This window comes from Cannabis sativa, chromosome 1 (assembly GCF_029168945.1).
Source record: "Cannabis sativa cultivar Pink pepper isolate KNU-18-1 chromosome 1, ASM2916894v1, whole genome shotgun sequence".
Classification (NCBI taxonomy): domain Eukaryota; kingdom Viridiplantae; phylum Streptophyta; class Magnoliopsida; order Rosales; family Cannabaceae; genus Cannabis; species Cannabis sativa.
The window spans coordinates 31,250,562-31,277,327 of record NC_083601.1 but is presented as its reverse complement, the minus strand read 5'-3'; the positions used below and the strand labels follow the sequence as shown (position 1 = coordinate 31,277,327).

At 29.3% G+C, this 26,766-nt stretch overlaps 3 protein-coding genes across 5 annotated transcripts in view; 2 read left to right on the top strand and 1 right to left on the bottom strand.

Annotated features, from left to right (window-relative positions):
* Nucleotides 1-26,766, top strand: part of LOC115706066 (uncharacterized) — a 96,714-nt gene that overhangs the window by 10,039 nt on the left and 59,909 nt on the right. The gene's annotated exons all lie outside the window — the stretch shown is intronic.
* Nucleotides 8,295-10,401, top strand: LOC115704872 (uncharacterized). The gene is made up of 6 exons (XM_061108182.1): nucleotides 8,295-8,452; nucleotides 8,856-8,917; nucleotides 8,994-9,107; nucleotides 9,437-9,495; nucleotides 9,613-9,705; nucleotides 9,852-10,401. The coding sequence occupies exons 2-6, from the start codon at nucleotides 8,887-8,889 to the stop codon at nucleotides 10,152-10,154; spliced, it is 600 nt and encodes a 199-aa protein (XP_060964165.1). The 5' UTR covers nucleotides 8,295-8,452; nucleotides 8,856-8,886; the 3' UTR covers nucleotides 10,155-10,401.
* LOC133033445 (zingipain-2-like) lies at nucleotides 18,405-21,660 on the bottom strand. Of its 2 annotated transcripts, XM_061108175.1 has the most exons (10): nucleotides 21,504-21,660; nucleotides 21,260-21,341; nucleotides 21,016-21,097; nucleotides 20,747-20,851; nucleotides 20,523-20,612; nucleotides 19,853-19,887; nucleotides 19,565-19,643; nucleotides 19,138-19,382; nucleotides 18,911-19,060; nucleotides 18,405-18,836 (listed from the first exon to the last, which is right to left on the bottom strand). In XM_061108175.1, exons 6-10 carry the CDS (start codon nucleotides 19,862-19,864, stop codon nucleotides 18,561-18,563), a joined length of 762 nt encoding a protein of 253 aa, XP_060964158.1. In that variant the 5' UTR covers nucleotides 19,865-19,887; nucleotides 20,523-20,612; nucleotides 20,747-20,851; nucleotides 21,016-21,097; nucleotides 21,260-21,341; nucleotides 21,504-21,660; the 3' UTR covers nucleotides 18,405-18,560. The 2 variants fall into 2 exon arrangements, with proteins under 2 accessions (XP_060964158.1, XP_060964159.1); XM_061108176.1 differs by lacking the exons at nucleotides 20,747-20,851; nucleotides 21,016-21,097; nucleotides 21,260-21,341; nucleotides 21,504-21,660 and having other exon boundaries at nucleotides 20,523-20,633.

Below are 26,766 nucleotides of genomic sequence, written 5' to 3'. Positions count from 1 at the left end.
CGGATGATTAATATGCTATCAATGAAACATGAAGAAATTATATTGTATACCCACTTTAATTATTTTAATATTATTTTTACATTTTTTAAGATATATTTTTATAGATTATGTCTCTATTATATTTTTTAGATTGATGTAAATTATGTGCTAAATTTAAATGGAATGTGAGGGTATATTAGACAACTCACTCAAAAATGTAAGTATTTTTTAATGAAATATAATATAAATTTATTTTTTTTATTAATGATATTAGACAACTCACTCAAAAATGTAAGTATTTTTTAATGAAATATAATATGAATGTATTTTTTTTATTAATGGATAGAAAAAGGAGATCCTCCACTTATCCCATGAAATATTTACAATACCACCTTGTTGGGCCACCTATACTTTGCAACATGGGGTAAGTTGAAAAATGCCTCTTTTATTCATCAATTAATCAAATTTACTTCTAATTTTATGTTTATTTGAAACATATCTCTTTTTATATGTATTGTACCCAAATTACCCTTACATAAGAGAATCATATGGAGAGTATCTTGAAGTGATAGGGGTAAAATTGGTACAATGTTTAAAAAAAGAAGTAAAAATGATAGATTTTAAAAAAGAAGGTAAAAATAAAAGAGGACAATATAAAAAGGGTATAGAATGTAATTTCCTCTTGCAACATTAGGGTGTTGCTTGTTGGGCCACCTATACTTTGCAACATTAGGGTGTTGCTTTTGAACTGACCAAAGGCAAAATGTATATTTTTGTTATTGGTCATTTCTTATTGTTGTGGTGGTTTGTCCCTCTTCATTGTATCTCCTTATGGGTATTGGGTATTGCCGGTGGGTTGTAGATAGTACATATAGAATTGGAGATCATCATGGGTTGTGCTCAAATTGGATATTTGGATCATTCAATTTCAAGCCACAGTCAACCCCACTATTGAAGTTCTAATATACCAATAAAAGAGTGGGAATGAAAAAAGGAGAGACGGGAGATAACTGGCCAAATTGATGAGGAAGTAAAAGAGTGGGCTAAAATGTTCTCAAATAAAACCCTATTAACTTTCTAATATTCTTATTTTTAAATTTTTTAAATTATAAAAATGAAGGCAAAAATTTTTATTTTTGAAAAACAAAAATATATTTCCTAACTTTTTTGTTTTTGTTTTTAAGAATAAAAAAACAAAAATATATTTCTGTTATAAATATTAATAATTATGTGGATGTCCAAATCTTTTATTTATTACCATTAATTGTAATCAATATTCCTCTTTTTCTTAGTTTCCCTTTTTCTTAGTTTCTTAATATCTCACTCTTGTATTTGTATAAATAGGGGTTCACCCCATTGGAATAAACAACTCAGAAATTCTCATTCACTTTCTCTTTCTCTCTTCATCTTCTTCTTCTTTCTTCTCATCTACTTTATATTATTTTATATTATTTTATAACACGTTATCAGCACGAGTCTCTGCCCAAGCTTCAAGCATGAATCTCTGCCTAAGACCCAATGTAAGTATTTTGTTAAAGTTCTTGAATTGTTTCAAAGTCACGATACACTAAATATATATTTATATATATACTAATCTGACTGAAACAATTTCAAGAATCATTTGGTTTCCTTTTTCTTTTTATCTATATATCTATATATTATATATGTATGTATATGTTTTTATATATTTATTATTAATTTCATATATATATTATGTTCTTATCATTCATAATATTTACAATATATGTGTGCCTATGATATGATAGAGAAAATCTATATAAATTATACATATATCCAAAAGATTATGTATTATCGATAAAATATTGCATATATCCTAAAGATTATGCATCATCGATAAAATATTGCATATATCCTGAAGATTATGCATCATCGATAAAATATTGCATATATCCTAAAGATTATGCATTATCGATAAAAAATTGTATATATCCCGAAGATTATGCATCCTCGATAAAATATTGCATATATCCTGATAATTATGCGTCCTCAATAAAATCTTGCATATATCCTGAAGATTATGCAAACGTAATATTCATTATATAGTTGATGGATATATAATGAAAGAGATGAATACATATTTATATATATGTTCTTGTATTCTTTGAGGACAATAAAAAGTAATCTAATATCGATATAGATTTTGACAAACATTTCCTGAAGTAAATGTTTTATATTTGTAAAAAAAAAATGATTGTATTTATGTGAATACAACTAAAGAATCATTAAAAATGATTATTATTGATGCAATTTTATAGTGGGTTTTGAATATCCAAAAAGAATATTAAGAAAATTGCATTGAAACATCAAAGTATAAGAATAACAATGAGCATGACTAATGTTATTTAAATACATGAGGCATGTATTTATTGTTCATCATTCCCTGCAGAGAATGATACGAATTGAAGTCAATTACTTTTAAAGATTCCTCGTATTAGTCATGTTATATTATACATTGTTATTACTTGCAATGTTGGAAATTATTGAATCTGACATATATTAAAGATTAAATTTTGCATACATCTTGGAGACTATGCAAAAATTGCATTCATATATTCTTTGAAATATCGTAAAAGAAATTGTTGAATAATTTCTTATATTTTTATGGATGAACAAGTAATAAATTTTTAAGAAATTTATAATAATGTTCTACTTGTTCAACGTCATTCCCCGAAATGAATGTAATGATTTTAAATAATCAATGACATTATTTACTACTCAAATATTTCCAGAAAAAAGTGGAAACAACCAAAAGATGAGATACCACACACAATCAAAGTGCATGAAATCTATATATCATGTGTGGAATTGAATAATAGTGGTCGCGTACTTGTAGTACGGACACACTTATAATCAAGATAAAAGTATACTTGATTATTTAATAGAATGTGAATTGTACAAACTTATTGTACATTTAGAATATTTAAATATCATTACCTAAAGAGAATGAATAGGCATGAAATTCTATTTCAAAGAATATAGATTTCACATATATTGGTAATGCCGGAAGCAAATTAATATATACATATTTTATTATTTCTTGAAATCAATAGTTTCAAACTATTGTTGGTACATGATATGTAAATATATAGTTACCATATAATTCAGTTTGCATATTCCCAAAAGTGGATATATAATTTACTAATATTTGTTAGTGATCCAATATAATCAAAGTGATAAAGAATCACAAAATGATTAGTTGAAAAGCTTCCTGAAGAAATTTTACATACAATTGCTACTTTGAGTAGTAAAATGTCTTTGTATGTACCTAGATGTGTAACTTTTATCTAGTTATGAAAGTGATAATAAATAACTTATTATATGTACTTGTTGTACATTTAAATATATAATATACCAAGTCATGATAATTAGACTGATGAATAGTCTATTAATAAATTAGACGACTTGTTAAAAAGATATCAGGAAAAATGAATGATATGTTATGGTTATATCTATTTGACCATTACAATAACATGATGAAGTTGTCATGTATCTTTTAAATTATACACATCATTGAATTGATGATAGTGATTCCTGAAGAGTGTATATGTTTTGGAGAATAATATAATTATATTATTCGTGTATATAAAAATGAAACTTGTAATGATTATGTTGTAATGAATTTACATTACATTTTGAAAGTTTCATTGAAATACAAATTATAGTGAACCTGAAGTTCATGAATTGAATTATTTTGACATGATCAATCATATGCAATAAATTGTCAAAGAATTTGACTAAATTTTGTTGAAGAACCAGAAGATTCTTCTCATTGTTATTTATAAGGCTTAAAAGAATAATGTGCATATATTTGCACATAGAAAATATTTAAATTATATTTTCTTAACAATCTTGAGCCATTGTTAGATTTTTATTGCAGAGTTTCTTATCGATGTGATAAGATTATATAATCATGCATTTACAAAATGTGTAAATTTATGTATTTCTAATTATACACGTATGACTCATTCTTAGAAATGAATTAAGTTCATAAGGATTGAACTTGAAACTGAAGTTTATTGAACCTGAAGTTCAATGTCATATAGTATATATGAGTTTAAACAAATATTGATTCATTGTGATATACTGAAATCCCTACAAGTATATTAATATTATTAGATATCACAATTTTTAAAAATTCTCTCGATCAGGGGGAGAGAAGCAGTTGGGATCGATGATAATTTTTGAAAAATGATCCTTGCACAAAGTATATAAGAACAATATAGTTCAAAATGATATATACCAACTGCAAATCAATATTATTCAAAGTTGAGATAGAATGAGTTGAAAACGCCTGAAGCGTAAATGAACAATGTAGAAATTATTAATAAATGTTCATTTGATTTGCCCTGAAGTTGTTAAATCTAGAGGTACTCATGGAGATACCTTAATGTTATAAAGTATTAAAATGATAACCGTGATGAAAACGGTACTCGAAAAGACTCCCAAGAGAAGTTAGACATAACACATTTGATCATAATTGAATCCCTGAAGTGATTCTATATAGGTACCTATAAATGATAAACATATTTGAAAAATATGTAATTTAAAGAGATCTCTATAAGTTATGTCAATATGGGAGGAAATTATCATTTATTGAAATTTTTGTCGACAATAAATATTGAATGTTTGCATATGCAATAAACTAACATGAGATAGCAAGGATCATGGTATTAGATTTGTCGAGAATCATCGACATACATTTTGATTTTTGGCCAAAATATTATGACGCAATCCAGGCAAATTTACTCACATAAAGTGAAGTAAGACCTGTAGGGTGTGCAAATAAATATTTCTAATGAGAAATTTGCATATATGTATTTGTACATAATGAATTGTTGTACAAAGTTTGCATAGACATGAGATTGATTGAAGTAAGGCTTAAATATTCAGAAAATATAATCATGATTTGATTATAGCCTGGAATATATTTTATGAGGATTTATAAGCGTCACATAAATGTTGCAACAAAAGGTTATTTATTTGGAGCTCCTAATATAGTGAGAATTTGAAATAAGCCTTATCTAAAAATTCTAGAAGAATTTAATACATGTCTTAAGTGATATAAATTCAAAGTTGCGCGCACTATATGTCAAAGATCTTTGTATGAAATAAAGACATGTAAGTAAATTATTATTTGAAAAATACCTATGGTTGTCTATGCAATATAAATACGTAAATTATACGTTGTGATAGACTCTTGAAGAGTTTTTGATTAATTGAAGAACAAACTTTTATTTCTTTTGTATTTCGAGAAATATTAATGTATAAAGTTTGTTCATTAGTATTGAAGTCCTGAAGTACTTCATATGTATCAAGAATTATAGATATATGATCATTTGATATGGAAATTAAGATCATAAAACAAGATGGAATAAATATATGGTCTTGGAGTACCATCATTGTCACAAATGAAAATTTGTAGTACCATTAATGTGTTATGTTCATATCCACTTGAAATTTTAAATTTTCGTATGAACAAAGCTGTGTACACACACGAATGATACAATTAGTTGGATAAAGACTAATGTTCCACGAACCCCTCATCTATAATTTAGAAGTCCATGCATACTCTGGAAGAGTTATAGAAAATATATGATCAAAGATTATATATGGTGATATTTTAAAAGTGATAACAATAATCTTATGAGATATATTATCACCAAAAGAATTATGGATCATATGTGCATGAGGGGGAGACATATTCATGTTGCACTCTTTTTCCCTTAGTTCAGGTTTTGTCCCAATGGGTTTTCCTGGCAAGGTTTTTAACGAGGCAACTTGCAAATAGTTATGAATATGAAATATATATTGTACTCTTTTTCCTTAGCTCAGATTTTGTCCCACTGGGTTTTTCTGGCAAGGTTTTTAACGAGGCAACTATAAATCATGTTAACATACTTGCATTTTATGAAGCAAGTAGAAAATGTGTATGAGTGAGATCATTGACATAGCATATTTGGGAAACATATGGATTGCACTCAATAAAGAAGTATCAACCCAAGCAATTCTCTATGGATAATATTGCTTGCATCGCTCAACTAAAAGGATGGTACATTGAAGGAGATAAAGTTAGAACACATTTCACGAAATTCTTCTTTATACGCTTCAAGAAAATACATATTGGTGTTCAACATATTTAATTAAGTGTCAATCTTGTAAACTTATTCACAAAGTTATTACCAACATCAACATTTGAGAAGACGGTAGATAAGATCGAAATTCGTCGATTAGAAGATCTCCACAAATGCCTAAATGAGGGGGAGTTAGTTTACACTATACTCTTTTTCCTTTGATCAAGTTTTCAACAAGATTTTTAATAAGGCAGTTATTATGGACATCCAAGGGGGAGTGTTATAAATATTAATAATTATGTGGATGTCCAAATCTTTTATTTATTACCATTAATTGTAATCAATATTCCTCTTTTTCTTAGTTTCCCTTTTTCTTAGTTTCTTAATATCTCACTCTTGTATTTGTATAAATAGGGGTTCACCCCATTGGAATAAACAACTCAGAAATTCTCATTTACTTTCTCTTTCTCTCTTCATCTTCTTCTTCTTTCTTCTCATCTACTTTATATTATTTTATATTATTTTATAACAATTTCGTATTTTTTCTTATTTAAGTGTGGAAAGAAAAATTAAGATTTGAGAAAGTGAGCCAGAGTCAGAATTACGGTCAGGGTCCTAATTTGGGGTCGGGTTCGAAGGCCAAGGGCGAGGTCCGAATCTGGGTCAAGGTTTTATTATTGAAGGTAAAAGCTTAATTGTTTTATTAATGAAAAAATGAGGTATTTATACAAGAGAAGCTGGTGAAAATCAACAACTAACTAACAGCAGAGTTAGTTATAAAGATAACTAGCTGTAACAACCATTATAACAAACTAATATTGTTTAAGAGGTTTAGGTTTAGGTTTTGGATTTGATTCCAAGTCCATGCCAAGAGCTGAGATTTCGCATCCAATGTCCAGGGTTGAGGTCTAGGTCTGGCTCCAGAAGTTGGGATCAGATCCAAAATATTAGTGAAAGAAAATAAAAATAAATTATAATTTAGGAAAAGAAAACTATTTAACAAATTTTGAAACTATTTTTTTTTTTTGGAGACTTTTGGACACTCTGAAAATGTCACACTGATGCATTCCTATTTTTACTAGTTTTCATTGGTTGTTAAATGAAGCTCATTGTATTATGATGTACACTCCTACAGATGATTGTATACTATTTGAGATATTTACTAACAACAAGGTACAAATTTTTCTAAAGGCCTCAGGCGAGAGCCTCAATTGCTGACCCAAATGATCCACTCATTCCAACTATATTCCCAACAATCTTGTTCCTGTAGAATCTGAACCCCAGTAGACATGAAACCAAGTAATACTTATAGACTTTATTAAGAGGGAGGAATGTTGCACCAGGATTCGCACCAGGAGGGAAACAAGGCTGAACTAGTGTTCTCTTCTCACTAGGAGGGCGCCTCCGCGTTCGGAACAAGTGTCACAAACCAAAGAAAAAGGGTTCTTTCCATTTAATCCGATTCAAAAAAATTTATTCTAATTTCAATTTTCACTTCCAGTATATCACAATCAAATTATAAAATACACAGTTGTTCAAATCTATTCACAAGGTTTCAACTCACATTGACTTAATTCATATACATCAATTTATTAAAAAAAAAACAATCAAACTTATAAAATATGTTACCAATGTTTCAAAAATAAAAATAACCTAAATTGCCTTTGCAAATATTGAAATTATACTTGCAAAATAATTTTAATAATTTTTCTAAAACAAAAAAAATTCTTTCAGATCTAATATATCGTTAGCTTCACATTCACTTGCTAAAAAAAAAACTAAACTAAACTATTCATTAATTAATCAAGGATACCCTTTCCTTAAAGATTGTAATCACATGCGTGTGTATGTGTATCGACCATATATCTCGCCCCACAAAAGTTACTCTCAACCAATCACAAAGCATAAAACTGTCCATATCAGTGTTCCTGAGTCTATTATAGAATTTCTCTATATTTTTTTCTTAATTAAAAATTAAAAGCTGATTAGAAAATTGTGCACTTAGCATTGAAGAATTTTTTTAATTTTTAATTAAATGTAAATATAATAGCCTTCCCTAATAATTGACCAAATCAAAGATTTATTATTTTCTCATTTATTTCACATTTATTAGATAAAAAATTTTATTTTTAGTTTTTGAAGTGTGAAAATGTGAAATCACAAATTCAAATAAAATAAAATAAAAAACTAACATAAATAAATAATTCATACATAATTCGGATATGGAAAAGAATACTAATATTTTTTATTATTATTTTGTTTTTTGCTTAATTAATATTTCTAACTATTTAAGCGAAGAACGGCCACTTCTTCTCTCTCTCTCTCACAGTACAATTGAATTTCCCTTTCCAAACCCTAGCTGGCTCCTCCAAATTGCAGTGGTACATATCTATCTATGATCTCAATTTCATTTGTTTTGTTTTCTATTAATTAGTACTGTTTATTAAGCACGCCTTTCTTATTAGCTTTGCATAATATATTATTATTAGTATTGCTTAGCGTTGATTTGATTTGATTTAGGGATGACTGAGATTCTCTCACATTATTCACATTTCACATGTGTTTACAATTGTCTGATAATATTATTATTAGAACATATATATATCATCCAATTGACCATCAAAACAATATACTGTCAAAATAAGTACTGATCATTATAATTTGGCTTGGGTTTGGTTGGTTATTTTTTCCATGTGTAATTTTAGATTATTAGTACTAATTAATTATAACAACAAAATGTCAATATCGATCATATGACCATTAATTCACTGCTCATCTCTGCAGTATAACAATAGAATTATTATTACATAATCAAATGGACAATCAAGACGCTGCTGCTGCTGCTGGTACACATATATTGTGTTTATTACAAAATTATTTGTATGTAATATGTATTATGTTAATTAATTGTTTAATTTGCAGAACCGGTCAAAGCCAAAGCCCTTACAAAATACCCATTTGGTGCTGCTTCAGAATTGGGGGTAATAAAGAAACCCCTCCCATATCCTTTACTCAGCGGCCTCCCTCCTGTTACTGGTAAATGTATTAATTACTAAATGTTTTGACTTTTTGATTATACAGAGATTATATATTGTTAGAATACGAAAATGTATTGTTGAGGAAGTACGAATAGGTGTATATGTAAGGTGTACGAGGCTCCATTTCAAAATTAATTGATAATAAAAGGATGTATAGTATCTAGTTTCCACGTGTTATCAATATTATCAACGTGAGACTCTCTAACATATATTAACTTTGTTTTATTTGCCGGTATGTATATATATATATGTGTGTTTTTTTTTATAAATTATTAATTTTAGATTAATGCCATGCACGTTGATCATCTGACCTCAGTATTTTCATAGATATTTTTATTGACGAAAGCATTGAGTTGGACGAAAACTATGAGGAGAAAAATGATAAGGTATTATTACATTACATCTATAATTAAAATCTATTAATTAATAAAGGATTTATTTTCATATATATATATATATTTAATGTTTTGTGTCATCTTTTCTTGTTTAAATTCATGATATAGGGATTTTTCCCTGCGGAGTATGGAACTCCATTTGCACCTCGTCCATTTCTAGCAATGGCAATATTTGTAATGAAAGAGCATAGCAAGAGAATGGTACGTTCGTAATATATATTTCAATTTACAAGAGTCAATTGATAGTATTGGAAAAGTTTTTGTTGTAAATATGATGTATACACACATGTTTGGCTACTTTATGAATGATACATATGATGTAATTAATATTGTTTGATGATGTTCAGGACAATGAGGTGGAACTTAAATATGTGGTCCGAGTTAATCAAGGACGTGTTGTGAACTGGAATTTGAATTCATTCACACATTATTTAATATTGAGGGGTAATGATGGGTGGATTTACCTAGCTAAGATTTGGTCAAAATTTATACCAGAGCGTGGCTTGGCTCTCTGGTTTAAAATGTCTAGAGGTGGTGGTGAACCAACAAGCTCAAAGCTGATTTCAAGACGTAAATATTGGCCCAAACCAAGAAAGATAATTTGGGCTACGCCGCCAGGTAGGAAGCCTCCTAACTTTGACTGGCCATAATCATCTCTAACTAGGCCTAACATTAGCTCCAACTCTTTTAGATGCCCTAGGCTGCATGATAGAGCGCTTTGGACATTAGTTAGTTAAGGAGCATTGTTTGGGTATTAGAGTGCCACTGGTGCCTACTCTTTTTAGGGGTGACGTTTTGTGATTGGTTAGTGATCTTTAAAACTTATTATTTTGAATTGTACAAGACCAAATGTTTTATTTATTTATTTATTTATTTTAATGATTCAGCATTTAGATATATATGTCCACAACTTAAAAGTTTACAATTGTTCAGTGCCACAAAAGTCTTGAGAATAGACTTGTAACATTTACAACTTTTTCATCCACTCCCTATCTATTTAACTAGCTTTCTTGAAGCTAATTCCTGCAAGCCTTTCTTTAACATTTATCTTTGTATGATGTAAAATTGATTCAACAGAATGACTTGATTGATTCCAATACGTATCATTTCTAGTATACCATATTCTATACATAAGGGCAGCAATTACCAATATATAAACCTTCTTCCTCACTTTGCTAATCCTGCTTCACTGAATCCATTTGATGAGTTTCCCAATTGTTTGGGTTGAGGTCTTCCAATGCAGCCAACTTTTCACTTCTTCTAAACAAGCTGAACTTTTAGAGCACCGAAAAAATAGATGATCAATTGATCTTCTAATCCACATTCCAGTTAGCAAGAGTCACTTGATATGTTATATTTAAACAGTAGTTTCTTTGAAGCTTATGTAACATGACTAACCATAAGATGAATCTGTGCTTAGGAATATTGGTTCTTCCCCACATTTCTCTTTGCCAAGTTACTGTTACAGCCACTAATTTAATCATGTTGTAGCCAAGATTTATGCTATAATCAGTAGTGAGGAACCTTTGGTCCTCCACTACCCCTTTAAATTTTTCCTTGACCACAATTATTTGTTTCCAGTACCACCTGGGTGAATTTGGGTGAATTTGGAGCTGTATATTCCCACCAATTCTGACCTTTTATATATACATTATGAATCTATCTAATCTACATGAGATGGCCCAAATGTATTTTCTAATGGCAGCTGTGTTCCATGTCATTACATCTCTAAATCCAAGACCACCTTCCTTTTTTGAAGTGCAAACTTTGGACCAAGCAACTTTCCCCGGACTTGTGTGTTCAACTGTACCTTTCCAAAGAAAGGCCCGACAAATGGAATTAATTTTTTTTCAGCAAGCTTTTGGGTAGCAGCATAATCTGGATCCAATAGGAATGTAAAGACATGAGAACAGAGTTAATAATCGTTGCTCTCCTGCGAAATATATATTCCTCGAACTCCAAGTTCTGTCTCTCATAACCATCTTTTCTATCAATATATCAGTCTGCTTTTGAAATTCTCCTTGCAAAAATTAGAAGTCACAAGTATTTGAAAGGAAGGTCTCATCTGCTATACCCCGACACATCTGAGACTCTCTACATTTCCTGAGTTTCCATACCACAACAATAGCTCAGGATTTGGTCTCATTTGGAAAAAGTCCAGAGATTTGGGAGAAAAGCTTTAGGACCTGTAGCAAGTAATAAATGGATCTAAAGTCTCCATGGCAAAAGAGTAATACATCATCCGCAAAACTCATATGGTTTAGCTCCATACTCGTGCATCTATCATGAAACCTGAAATATGACTTTTGGCCCGCTTTTTTCATTATTTTGGATAGATATTCTATACCCAGAATAAAAATTAGTGGTGATAGGAGGTCTCCCTGTCTAAGGCCTCTTCTTGCTTCAAAATACCCATATATTGAACCATTCAGGATTGATGAGAATCTAGGAGAAGTGACACATACCATAATAAGCTGGATAATTGGTTTTGGAAATTACAACCCTTTAAGCATTTCTTCTATGAAATTCCACTCACTTGTATCATATGTTTTCCTTAGATCCAGCTTAATCATACAATTTGCTCGAGTGTTCTTCCTTCTATAATGACTAACTTGTTGGATTAAAATCTCTAATGTGGGCTTATATGTATTTGTGTGTATCGCTATTTGAAGTTTGACCTAAATATAGTGATTGTTTTAGTAATTGTGGGTCATTAGATATAAAAGTATCATGGGCTAAATGTGTAGATACCCTAAGTGATATTTCTAATATATTGAGGGGCTAAATTAGATTTAGTTAAAATTAATAACCTAGCTATGAGGTTATAAATAGGGAGTGGTCCTCAAGAAACAAGAGTCAATTTTTATTCTCATCTTTCCCCATAAAGAGAGAAAACTAGAAAACCCTAAGTCTTGTTTTCTTGGAAGATCATTACCCAAAATCACTACAAAGATTATCTCTACATGAATTAAGATAATCACTATCTATGGATTAAGGTATGCTTTCGCTATTTGAGTTCTTCTCTTTGAATCAATAAAGGTATTCTTTAGATCTATGGTTATACACTTATAATTATATGTAATATGTTTATCTATGGAGTTGAATATTGTTATAGCATATTTTATGAGTGACAAATAATTTTAACAAGTGGTATCAGAGCCACCTTTGATTGATTCTTTGAAAATTTAAGGTTCATGTTTCAAAAATTTAGGAATTTCTAAAAATCTAAAAAATTGGGTTTTGTTCTTCTATTTAGGGTTATAATTTTATGATTATTTAATAAGTCAAATTTAGATTTCAAAATGAGTAATATATAAATATAAATATATATATATATTTTTTGTAGCCATTGCTGTATTTAAATGCCATGGATGGAATAATTTTTCCTTTTTTTTCTCTTTTTGAAATTGAAAACATCAGTAGCTCTGTTTATATGAGTATGCATATTCGGTGGGTTATACACATATATAAGTATCATGTGAGTGTTTAATGTTTATACATACCCATAAATATATAAATCTATACACATTGATGTGTTTTATGAGTTTTGGATTATTATTGCATCTTTTTAACTACTAGTTGGGTCTAACTTACTTTCCACGTAAGCTCGTAGTTCAAATATATTTTCTAAAAAAATTGTAGCATGTTGATTTTATGTCGAGGAAATTACATTGTATACTCATTTTGCTTTACTTATTTTAATTTTTACCTCCATTTTCATATTTTTTTAGATATACCCATAAAAGAATGATGTCCCCATTAGATTCCTTAGGTTATATGTAAATTATATGCTAGACTTAAGTAGAAAGTGAGAGTATATTAGGCAATTCACTCAAAAAAATAGGTATAATATGAGGGTATTTTTTATTAATAGATACAAAAAAAGAGGTATTTTTTATTAATAGATACAAAAAAAGAGGTATTTTTCAACTTATCCATTTTATGTCTTGGTCTTTATTTTATTTTTTGGTATTTTCTAGAAGTAAATAATAGCTTAATAATAGTAAATTAAGAGTCTGGTTGTTGGAAATTTATACAGAGGCTAACTATGTTAGATACCACTCAAAATGTTATATTGTTAGTGATACAATTAAATATGGGCTATTTACAAAAATATGAGAAAATAAAGATAAGTTTTGATATATATGGCATAAAAACTTAATTACACTAAATATGACATTTTTTTAAAAAACTTACAAATATGGGAAAAAGTCTTGAGTAATGCCATAAAAAACTTAAAATTTGTGTTTCTTTTTATTTATTTTTTCTTTTTTAAAAAAATAAAATACTAAAATAAATAAAAAATGATCTCAACTATAGATATTATTTTTTTTAAAGAAATTAAACTTGTTTTTTTTTTTTTTATTTAAACTACTATTTTTTTTCTTTGTTTTTTTGTTAAAAACTAATTATTTATTAAAAGCAACAGAAAAAAAAAAAAAACCAGTTTCATCAACATCATCTTGAAGAAAAAACAATATAAAAAATTATAATCTAAAGATAATATAAACTTTAAAAATCAGTTTCATCAACATTGAAAGAAACTATTAATTTCATTAAAAGAATAAAAAAAATAGTTTCATTATGTTATTAGAATTTTTTTTCAAGTTACTTTTTTATTATTTTGTTTCTAGGTTGGAAACTTACACTTATATTTTGTTATTAAATTATTGGTAGGCATTATGTGTTGTTTTGATTATATTTGTGATTAGTATTTTTTTTTTGTATATTTGTGTGTGCGTATGTTTTTATTTGATTGTCTGATGAAACTGGTTTCAATTAACTTTATTATTAACATTTGTATTTTGTTATGATTTTTTATAACGTCAAAACTGGTTTCACATGTCGAAACTGGTTTCACATGTTTTAACTATTCTGTAATGGGGTTGCTCAATTTTTATGATATTATTATATATTTTTTCGTTTGTATAAAACCAGTTTTATTATTGTATGATATTTGAACAACAATTTTTATTTTATTTTAATTAATCAGTTTCTGACATACATATTATTTTATTATTTTCATAACGGGTTTTTTTAAGTAATTAATTTTTTTTTATTGTTGTTCATAATTGAGTTTTATTCAATTTTTTATTAATTTATCTCAAGAAACTGGTTTTTATTTGTTTGTTTTTATTTTGGTTGTTTTACTAACTGGTTTCTCACATTCCACTGTTTTTTTTTTGTTATTCTTTTATGGTTTTTATTGCACTTTTGTCTCTTTAATTTTCTTTGTTTCTTTTTTTTTCTCTTTGATTTTAATTTGTGGTTCTCTTTGTTATATTTGCTGCATATTGTATGTTTAAATTAACTCTGATTTTTGAGCAAGCAAATAAAAAATTAAATGCCAAAATAAAGAATGAAGTTAGAAGTTTGATTATTATGTATTGATATAAATTTTATATGTTCGAAACTGGTTTTTAAATTTAGTATCGTTAATTTGTAAAAGTTTAGTTATTAGGCATTGTGTATTTTTTATTATGTTATTGTTGAAACTATTTTTTTTTGCCTCTTTTAATGAAATAATTCGTTTATTTTAATATTGATGAAACTGGTTTTTAAAGTTAGTATCGTCTTTAGATTGTAATTTTTTTCATTATCTTGTTGATGAAACTATTTTTTATATTCTTTAAATGAAATTATTAGTTTCTTTCAATGTTGATGAAACTAATTTTTAAAGTTTGAATTCTTTTTAGATTATGATTTTTTATATTGTTTTTTTTTTCAGGATGATATTGATGAAACTGGTTTTTTTTTTTTTCTGCTGTTTTTAATGGAATAATTAGTTTTTAACAAAAAAAAAAAACGAATAGTAGTTTAAATAAAAAAAACAAGTTTAATTTTTGTAAAAAAAAATGAAATATAAAAATGTACACTTATTATATATATTAAGAGAAAAAAATTAGGTTGAGAAAAAAATTGAAAAAAAAAAGAGAGACACAAAGAGAAATTAGAAAAAAAAAATAGAGAGAGATAAGCGAAAGAAAGAAAAAAAAAAAGTAGCAACTGACTTAAAAGTTGAAAAGAAAAAAGAGAGCCAAAATTGACTAAAAAATATATAAAAAAGACAAAAAAAAAACTTTTTGAAGTTTCAATAAGTAAAAAAGAAAAAAAAAATTAATAAAAGTATAAAAGTAAAATGTTCTTGTCAAATTAAAAATGTAATGTTTGAAAAAAAATGTAGTATTTGGTGTAAATTTTTCAAATAAAAAGAAACCCTAAAATGTAAGTGTAAAATAAATTAAAAAAATAAATAAAACTAATTAAGCTAAAAACAAAAACATAAAATATGGGATTGGATAATAAGTTTATAAAAATATGGCATATCAAATACCATAAAAAACTTAAATGTGAAAAAATGCCATAGAAAAGTGGCAAACCTAAAAATGCCATATTTTTCTAACTTTGTTATGAAATCCCATATTTCATGTAATTTTCCCATTAAATATCATATTCAACATGATTTAATATAAATTATATAATAATTTTTTTTTATTAGATTGATTTAATATAATAATTATTATAGAATATGGTTAACAATTTTTAAGATGTCACCTCATAGTGGTGTTAGATATCATTAATGCTTAATAGTAATATTTTTTAAAATTATCAAACAATGAATACAGGTTAAAGATTTACGTTGGCTTCGACTATTATTAGCTATATATTCTTTAAGAAGAATTTTTTTGTTGTTGTTCTAAAATAAAAAGTACGTTATTTTTAAGTATTTACAGATTAATCTATTCTATTTAAGAGAGTGTCCATAAAAATACTCTCTAACAATATATATAAATACTAATAAATTAGTGTAAGTACATTAAACTAAATTAGAAGTGGGGAATGAAATAAAATATAAACCCAAAATTATTATATTATTATTATTGTTACATTTTTTTTTTAGTTTATAATTAAAATTTGTCTTAAAAGTAATAATTGAATAGTAAAAGGGTATTTTTGTAAATTAATATGTTAGGACTAAAATTATTGACATTTTTATTGTAGTTATATAATATAGATACATGATGTTGATACTATTATGGATGACCATTAGACAAAATGATTAAAGTAGCCATAATATTATGATCAAAGGACGTAAAACATCTAATATTATTGCATATATGGTGTGTAGCACCACTATCAATAGAAGAAATTGCAAGATTTGATCACGAGCATAGTGATTATGAATTTGTTGCATCACACCACAAGTACAGCCACAAGAACATGGCGTGAATGGTTGAAACTCATTGAGTTTGTCCCATAGTGACTACAGCTGAGTAAAATAGGTGGTGACAGAATTGGCACCTTGTTTGATGGGAGTTAGAGAAGTCTTAAGATGAAAAATTTGAGGACCATTATTTTGATTGAACCGATCGTGAAGATTATTCCACATAGCAAGGGTCGATTCTTTGAACATAATAATTGCTGCAATTTCACGTGAGACCGATTGCAAAATCCATGCCATAACCACACTATTACATTGATCCCAAGCAAATCTATACGGATGATTAACAGGGGGACGAGGAAGAGTACTTTCGATGAAGGGAGTTTTATTCTTGGTAGCCAGATTAATCGTGGCAGCGCGCTTCCATGACTGAAAATTGTCCTGGCCAGTTAATTGGAAGGGAACATTGAGGAAATTTGGGTTGTCTCCAATTCCGAGATGATACGAATTGCCTTCATCAATGGAAGGTCGATCAAGATTCATACGAGGAGTATCAAAAACACCAAAGCTAGGTGGAAAAGAGGGAGATGCCATCGGAGCCATAGGAGGAGTTGAAAAACCAGAGAAAATAGAGGACACCAGCGCGAAGCTCGTCGGAAGAACGGGTGTGAAGAAAGGCAAAGAAGACGATCCAGGAGGACGCAGAGATGGCAGCGGAATGGTCGGCGAAGACGAGACACCAGTGGTCAAGATTTCAAGTAGCAGCGGAACGATCGGCGAAGATGAATCACCCGTGGTCAAGATTTCAGTAGAGACGATCGTCGATGTAGGGGAGACGATCAGAGCTGTTGAAGATGGACCTTCAGAGATCAGCAAAGCTGTTGGAGAAGACGCTTGAGCTACAAGAGGAACCTTGTGTGAAGCTTCAACGGAGTAAAGGTGGTGATCGACGACATTGGCAGCGACGGCTGGCGAGGGACGAAGAGCACCTCGCGTCTGAACCATGGCGATTAGGGTTTTGATTAGAATGAGGGATATATGTCATCTAGTACCATATTAGAAAAAATGGTAAAATTCTCATTACCCAATAATAGGAAGAATATAGTATTTATACAAAATTGAATCAGCCCAAAACAGACAAAATATGCTTAACTTAATACGTATTTGAAAATTATAAATGCAAAAAATAATCCAATACCGGATATCCAATTATAATAAAGAAACCACCACTACCCAAGATCAAAGGCTATAAATATGTCTTTACTTATGAGATTATGAGAGCAAAAGTAATTCTCACTTAAAGAATACCCTCTCTATATATATTATATATAAATTACCCCTAGTTTTTTAAAAGAATCCAAACCACAACGCTATGGATAATCATCAGCTAATATATTATCAGTTGATTAATATATCTTTTTCTTTTTTAGTATCTTATTTGAAATGCTTATAATAATGTTGTTAATTCATGACTATCTACCTTTTTTTTTCCACTGTGCGGTGAACATTTATAGAGTCCATACTCCATATTAGTATTACACGAGTTTCCAAATTTTTATATGCTATCACCTTGTAAAACCACAAGGATCAACCACTGAATTTAAAATTCATTTCAGGGATACTCTTGATGGAATTTCAAGGTATTAAAACTGTATTAGGTTGCGTTATTCTACCTCAATTTAGTTTCATCGAAGCATAAGCAAAACAATGCTCAAATTACTCTTGTTACTTCAAACAATTTGATGAAGGAAGATAATAAATGAAAAACTCCAAATTCATAATACTTGTCAAGAACAAGAACAGTCTGACCCATCAAGCAGAATACGATTGAAGAAAAAAAAAACACATCCCATTTTAATAAAGCATACCAAACTAAAAATGTAAGGAAAATTTATCAAGCAGAAACAGTTGGAGGTGGAGGAGAAGGAGGAGGAGTAGCCATTAAATCATCAAACGCCGCAACGCTTCTGAGCACAAGTTTATAGGCTTCATAAAAAGGGAAAATCTTGAAATTTTTGACGATGCGACCATATCCATTCTTTCCCCAACCACTACCATAACTGTTTTTGACCTTCCAATAAGGCATTTTAAAATCTCTGTCGTATCCGTATCCTACCAATAAGAGCATATGCCATTCCCATGACTGTGTATAATCTGGTTGGAAAATGTCCTGGAAAGCAAATTATTATTAATTAATCAAATTTTGTAAACTCTGAACAATCTTAGTACAACAAAAATACATACCCAATTGTCCATCATTCTGTCACAAAAGTCCGAGCCTGCAGCAATAAGAATCACTAGAGGATTTCCAGATGCTAGTTCACTTGCAATTTCATCCTCTTCTAATACTCCAAGCTTTTTATATGATGAAAGTGGATATAAAGTTCGCGATATCTGCATTGGAAAACTCAAATTGTAAATTTTTGAGAGCATTAATAATATGTAATTAAATGGAAACGGGTAGTACTTACAGGATTGTTGTGATTTTTAACTATGAATCTGATACCCTTTAATTTGACAGCATCAAATATTTCTTTGACATTGGTTTCACCAGGGTTATACACAATGAACTCAAATCCCTCCTCATCTCCTCTAGCTACGTTTCTTTGTTTGACGCTCTCAACAACACTCATGGGTGAGAGCTCTATCTGATTGCCATACTCTTTCAAAATAAGTATTTCGAGCAAATCAGTTACTGAATATGCCCAACAGAGACCTGTAAAAATATATATAGAAAATGTGTAATATTTTTATATGCTTAAACAACTAAGTGTTTATTACATAACAATTTAGTTATTTTGGTTGTTCAAAATAAACTACAACCACACAATATAAGATATGTTTTGATAAATATATACTCAATACCATTTTTATTTGGTGAACATTGTTCATACTTACCATCTACTTGGTCTTTGGCTTCGGTCATAAAATCCCACCCAGCTTCATCACATACGTCCGCATGAAATGGATCAACCTCCTGCAATGAATTTTTACAACGACAATCATTTATTTTAATCTTTTAGTTTCAAATATATGTATAAATATATATATATATATATATATCCAGTATTTATCATAAGAAAAGAAAAACATAACTTTCAGATTACATCCTTTAAAGATAAACACATCATTCTTGTCAAATAAATAAATACATCATTGAAGGAAGAAAATAAGACAGAAACTCACTTCGTATGCCATAGATCGATGATGTGGTTTAAGAACTGTATAAGAAAAAAAAAACATAATTAAATAACTAAACTAAATTGTAATAATATGTATATAAAATAAAAATCATAGTCACAATACAAGCATAATTAAATAATTCACAGCTTTCAAACACATCGGTTTTAAGGATTGATGCAAACACAAAACTAATATCCAAACAACATAACCATTAGTAATTTCTACTGGGCAAAACTGTCAATCATTTTTTTCTTTGAAAAATTATTTCTAAAATATATACATTCTTTAAAACAGGAAACATGTTTAAACAAAATATGATACTTGTAATTTCATAATATATACATATATATACACACCACACACTAGGTTGGAAAAGAAATCCCAGAGCAGATGCAGTTATTCATATATCTGATAAATACTCTGCATTTTAATGATCGATCCCAATAAATTTGCTTAATACATATACATACAAACATACATATGTATGTATGTATACAGTTTCCTCCGATCTCAAACTTGACTTATACATATATACCATTGAGGACTAAAATGGATGATCACAAAACAAAGAAAAAATTCATGCATATATTTTTTCAAAGATGTGAATAAAATTTACTCTATAATATTTTAGAGTTTTGAGCCAGCAAATAAAATTTGAAATAAGGGAACTAACAGAGTTTCTGAGATGTTGAGAACAAGGATCCAAATTTAATTTAGCAAAGATTGTGAGCAAGGTTGAGCAGCTGTTGTGTTTGGGCGTCCTCTGTATTTATTTCACCTCACCAACGAGAAATTCAAAACGTGAGTAAGTATATATAAAACAAAACAACACAAACAAAAAAAGAAAATATTCAAAGGGTGAAACCCAGTCAACAAACCAATCAAAGAAAAACGTACCATTTAGGGAAAGTTAATTTTTTTTTTCCCTGGAAATTTAGAAAAATTTAATTAGACCATGTTTGAAAGGGTTTTAAAGGATCTGGCATCAGCTTTACCAATAGTCTGTGAAGAAGAGACAGAAAACTATTAATACAAATTCAAAATTAAATATTGAATACATCCAAATCATTCACGTTTAGGGAAAGTTCTTGATTCATGAAACTAAACTACAAGGCACCAAAAAATGATAAAAAAAAGAACAGAGAAAATCAAAGGTACTGATTTACTTGATTCTTCAACGTCAGACTCACGTGCCATTGATTTCTCGACTGCTCCCCCTTCATGATGAGAAACTACTCTTACCGTAGTCTGTGAAGAAGACACAGAAAACCATTAATACAAATTCAAATCAAATGTTGAATACATCAATACCATTCACGTTTTGGGAAAGTTGTTGATTCATGAACCTAAACAACAAGGTACCAAAAATGGATAAAAAAAGAACAGAGAAAATCAAAGGTACTGGTTTACCTGATTCTTCAACGTCAGACTCACATGCCATTGATTTCTCGGCTGGTCCCCCTTCATGATGAGAAACTATTCTTCCCGTAGTCTGTGAAGAAGAGACAGAAAATCATTAATACAAATTCAAATCAAAATTTGAATACATCAACACCATAAACGGTTAGGGAAAGTTCTTGATTCATGAAACTAAACAAGTAACCAAAAATGGATTAAAAAAAAAAGAGAGAAAATTAAAGGTACTGATTTTTACCTGATTTTCAACGTCAGACTCACATGCCATTGATTCTTCAACTCTTCTCGCCGGAGATACCTTCACTTCTCGATCGTATGAAAAGGGCGCAATGCAAACTATTTTTCATTAAAAATCTGAAAGAAATCAAATTTATGGAAATTCATGAGTTTACTTTACCGCGGGATTGGTTTGGACCCATTTACTTATTAATTATTTTTTTAAAAAAAGTCGTGAAAATTTTATTTTTATTTTCATTGTTGATTTTATCTGAGTCGGGTCCGATATAGGTCCAGCACTGTGGTTGGGGTCCAGGATTTGGGGTTTGGGGTCAGGATTCGAGACCGGGTCCAGTTCCACGGTCTGGGATTCGGAGTCGAGGTCAGGGTATGGGTCCAAGTTTGGATTGGGGTTCGAGTTTAGGTCTGTGGGTCTGGGGTCCGGGTTCGCGTCGAGGTCTGACTATATATATAGAGGAGATTTTAATTGTTACATAAAATATGGTTACATTTAATAAATCGGATGACACCTTAAATTTACTACCAATTTAGTAATTTGGAGGGTTTTACACTTTTACTACTAAAATTCGAGCTTAGATGGTTAAATACAAGTAAAATGATATTTGGGAGTGTTTGGTCGCGAGAAACTCATAAATAAAATATTATAAAAATTAAAATGATTAAAATATAAATTTAGTGTGCGTTTGGTAACACTTTTTTAATCAGTTTTTTATTTTTAAAATTAGAAAAGTGAAATATTTTTTAAAAATCATGTTCTATAAAATAGTTTTGACTTTTCAATTTTCAATTTTTTGATTGAGAATCAAACTTTTGAAAATTTTGAAGAAAAATAATTTCAATTTTTTTTTTAAATATTTTTTTTCTTAATCAATATTTTGGACTTCGACCCCAACTTAGACCTTGGAACCCAAACTCCAGATCAGACTCGGACCCCGACTCAGACCACAAATCAAACTTAAATCTCGGACTGGACCTGAACCACAGATTGGACCCGACTCGAACCCTAAACACGGACCGACACAGACCCTGGACTAGACCAAGACCCCGAACCAGAGCCGGACCCAAACTCAGACTCGAACCCAGGACCCTGGTCCAGACCCAGACCCCGAACCCAGACACAACACTAGACCCAAACTCGGTGCCAAACCCGGACCGAGGACCGAGGACCGAACTCGAACCCAAGACCCCCAAATCGAACTCAGACCCCAGACCTCGGCCTCAGACCCGACTTAAATAAAATCAAAAAATGAAAATGAAAATGAAAATTACAAAACACAGATTTGTTTTTTGTTTTTAAAATTAAAAAACAAAAGTGGTTTAGAACACATTTTTAGTGGCGTCGTAACACTTTTGGTGGCGTTTGGTAACACTTTTTTAATCAGTTTTTTGTTTTTAAAAGTAGAAAAGTGAAAATATTTTTCAAAAATATGTTCTATAAAACTGTTTTTACTTTTCAATTTTATAATTAGAAATCAAAATTTTAAAAACAAAAAAAATCACTTTCAATATTTTTTTAAACAGTTTTTTTTTTAATCAATCTTTTAGATTACGACCAGACCCGGACCCAAATCCCCTCCCTACGGCCCTGGCGCTAAACCCGGCTTTTGACTTGAACCCGAATCCGACCCCGGACCTAGACCCGACTTAAATAAAATCAAAAAATAAAAATAAAAATGAACTTTACAGAACACACTTTTGTTTTCTGTTTTTAAAATTGAAAAACAAAAGTGGTTATAGAACGCATTTTTGTATTTTACTTTCATTTTGTGATTGAAAAATTAAAAAAACACAAGTGTTACCAAACGACACCTTTGTTTTTAAATTTTTTAATCACAAAAATAAAAGTAAATTTTTTTATAAACAAAAATGTGTTCTATTACCACTTTTATTTTTCAATTTTTTTTTTTTTATAATAAAGGTGTATTCTGTAAGTTTTATTTTCATTTTCATTTGTTGATTTTACTTAAGTCGGGTCTAGATCCAGTGTCAAAGCCATGACTCGAACTGGGGCCACAGTCAGGACCAGGTTCGAGATCGAGGATGGGTCCGGAGCCGGGTCCAAGGTCAGGTCTGGGTCAGGGTCCAGGTCAGGATTATGGTTGGGGTCGGTCGTGCAATACAATTAAGCTAGAGATTAACCATCTCATGATTGTAATCAAATTAATCTATGATTAATGATAACTCTATGAAAATAGAGTTACTTAGCTCTTTTTGTCCATTAAATTAGCTTTGTTCTCAAGTATTTTTAGTTTATTTTAGTAACTTTTATTTGGTTTTATTTAGTTTTGCAATAAATATTAATTTTCGTATTTTTAGATTAATTTTTTAATTAATTTTGTAATATTTTATCAATTTTATTTAGTTTCCCATTTTATAAGTATTAATCTCAATGTTGTTTATTTTTGTAAAAAAATTAATTATAAAATTTGGACTTATTAAGTGTCAAAATGGTCAAAATAGAAAATAATTTGAATTATGTGGTTGATGTAGTTGATTAATTTACCAAAGTCCAATTGAAGCTCAAATATTTTTTTCAAGTCTATTTTATTTATTAATGGGCTAAATACTTTTAGTGTAATAGTGTTTAACAAACAAAATACAAAGAAAAGAAAAGACAAATGGAAAAATGGGCTCATCACTAAAATACCAAATTTATGTCAATTTCCTAATAAAGATATTGGTTTGCTTTTTCTTTCCTTATTGGGCTTATTTTTTTTTTGGTAAAAAAAAAGCATAGAAGAAAGAAATGATGAGTGGGCCACATGCTAGACTCTGGAAAGAAAATTAAGGGCAAGAGGTCATATTGATATAAAAAGAGGAAGAAGAGTGACTTGAAGAAGAGGAAGGCAGTAGTGTGCTACTCCAGGGACGCCAACAGCAAGAGAAGAAAATGAAGAAAAAGAAAAAGAAAAAAAGAGAGATGTTATAAATATTAATAATTATGTAAATGTCCAAATCTTTTATTTATTACCATAAATTGTAATTAACATTCATTTTTTCCTTAGTTTCCCTTTTTCTTAGTTTCTTAATATCTCACTCTTGTATTTGTATAAATAGGGGTTCACCCCATTGGAATAAACAACTCAGAAATTCTCATTCACTTTCTCTTTCTCTCTTCATCTTCTTCTTTTTTCTTCTCATCTACTTTATATTAATTTTATATTATTTTATAACAAGAGAGTTTTATTTAGAGTTTTAATTTAGCATTTTTATTTAGAGATTGGTAAAAATTAAGAGGAAGTAGAAGAAAAATTTGGAAGAGGAACTTGGAGTATTGTGACAAGCTCCAAATGGGTTATATTTCTATATCTCTTTTCTTTTAAACTTTGTAATTTTTGCACAATCCATTATGAGTTAATTTTTCTTTTGCTTGAATTATTTTGTTGACTTAAATTGTGATTTGGTATTTTATTGTTATGTTTAGTGAATTGGTTTTGTTCATTCAAGAGTGTTTATTGTGCAATTGCTTACTTTTGCTTGATCACCAATAGTAAGTACTAGCTAATCTTGATTTTGGAAAAAATAAGGTTAGTGGAATTGCTCGAATGATGCATGAATATTACTTTAGAAAAATGTGGTTTGTAAATGGCATAGGAATATGTTATTTACCATGTATGACTTGAAGGAATTGTGCTTAAATTGGTATTCTTAAAATTAATTGGGCATAGGAATATGTTAATTAATTAGAGAATCAAACCATAAACACTTTGGAAAAAGGATTATGACATTTTAAATTCCTAGTTGACATTATCAATTTACAACAATACTCATTAGCACCATTATATCAACTTTGCATTTTTAGGTCAATTTAATAATTTTAGCTTGTTTCCTTCATAGTTTGTGTTTGTTAATTTTTTACCTATTCTCATCACTGTATTTTATTTTTGTTGAAACCAATTTGTGAGTAATTAGTTTTATAAATTAATTTCTAATTTTCAATCCCTGTGGAGACGATACTGTATTTATCACTTTATTACTTGTTACGATTGCGTACACTTGCGTATACAATTTTTCACAACAATTAACTAAGTAATATTGATTTAGAAAAGATATAACTGTAAGTTTATAATATATTTTCCAATGTTAATATCGGTCGGTCCGATGTATAGCCATTACATTCGATCTTAAATTGTTTTACAAATGCTTTGTAAAAGACATTCCACTCGACTAAGTGTAAGTAAATCTTATCGATGATTATCACATCAGTGTAAATTCAGTGCACTGATAAATTGTGGAACTTAAATAATTTGAAGCATATAATCACAATTACTTTCTATTATAATAACATCACTGTAATTGCAAATAATATACATTCAGAACTCAATAAAACTTATAATCATGTATCAAACTTGCGAATAAAGCATGTGACTAAGTTATGGGTTTATTTCTGATCTTAATTGAAAGTAAATATAATTACATTTGTAAGTGTCATGTCTTTGTGTGGAAAATTATGTAAATACTTTTGTTTAGTATTTCTGCTTCAGGATTGTTTGTCTAACATCTTTTCTGTAGTTAGTTGCATCTGATTGTACTACGCTCATTTTAGTGCCATGTCAGCTTTCTGCGTGTTTGTTAGTTTGTGCCAGCTGTACTTTGCTGGTTGGTTAGTTAGTCAGATTTTATTATCTTTAGGATATAAATTCTGTTATGACTGTTGTTCTAACCAACTCTCTTCGATTAGAATCATTTTCTTGATTCTTGCTCTGCTAGGGCACAATATCTCTTTGTTTCTGTTTTGTTGTTTGGAGAGAGAGATTCCAGAGATCTTCCTGAGGTTGAAGATGGAGTTCGAATCTGCTTGATCTGAAGGGAGTTCAGATTACTTTGCTGAAGGTGGTTCAGCTGTGTGTATGCTAAGTGTTCTTGTGTACAGAGATCTAAATGAGTTTAGATCTCAAAGCTTAAGGTTGTTCAAGTGTTAGGTAACTTTGTATAAAAGTCAATTTAGATTACCTTGTTTGATTTGAAGAATCAGAACTGGAATTTGTAATTGAATTGATTGTTTAGTGAAAGTTACTGTACCCGGTTCAAGGGAACCCAAGCACTACTCGGTTGGAATGCGTTTCCAATGCAGAGGAAGCTTGTAAATTCTGTGTTCACTGATTTTAAATTATGTTCATGACATGGAATTAATCTGTTGAGAATTATCAATTAGAACTTGTAGTAATTAGGACTTTCAACATTGAATTGAGTTTTATTTGTAACATAAAATTAACACTTCTTCCAACTAGGGCTGTACACGGGTCGGGTTTTCGGATTTTGGG

Bases quoted from the DNA above. Each gene is read 5' to 3' on its own strand.
- LOC115704872 (XM_061108182.1), top strand. From the start codon at position 8,887: ATGGACAATCAAGACGCTGCTGCTGCTGCTG. The intron at 8,918-8,993 runs GTACACATATAT...TTTAATTTGCAG, and splicing joins AGACGCTGCTGCTGCTGCTG to AACCGGTCAAAGCCAAAGCC. The intron at 9,706-9,851 runs GTACGTTCGTAA...GATGATGTTCAG, and splicing joins AAGAGCATAGCAAGAGAATG to GACAATGAGGTGGAACTTAA.
- LOC133033445 (XM_061108175.1), bottom strand. The intron at 19,061-19,137 runs GTAAGTACTACC...TTTCCAATGCAG, and splicing joins TTAAAAATCACAACAATCCT to ATATCGCGAACTTTATATCC. The intron at 18,837-18,910 runs GTATGTATTTTT...TTTGCTTTCCAG, and splicing joins ACAGAATGATGGACAATTGG to GACATTTTCCAACCAGATTA.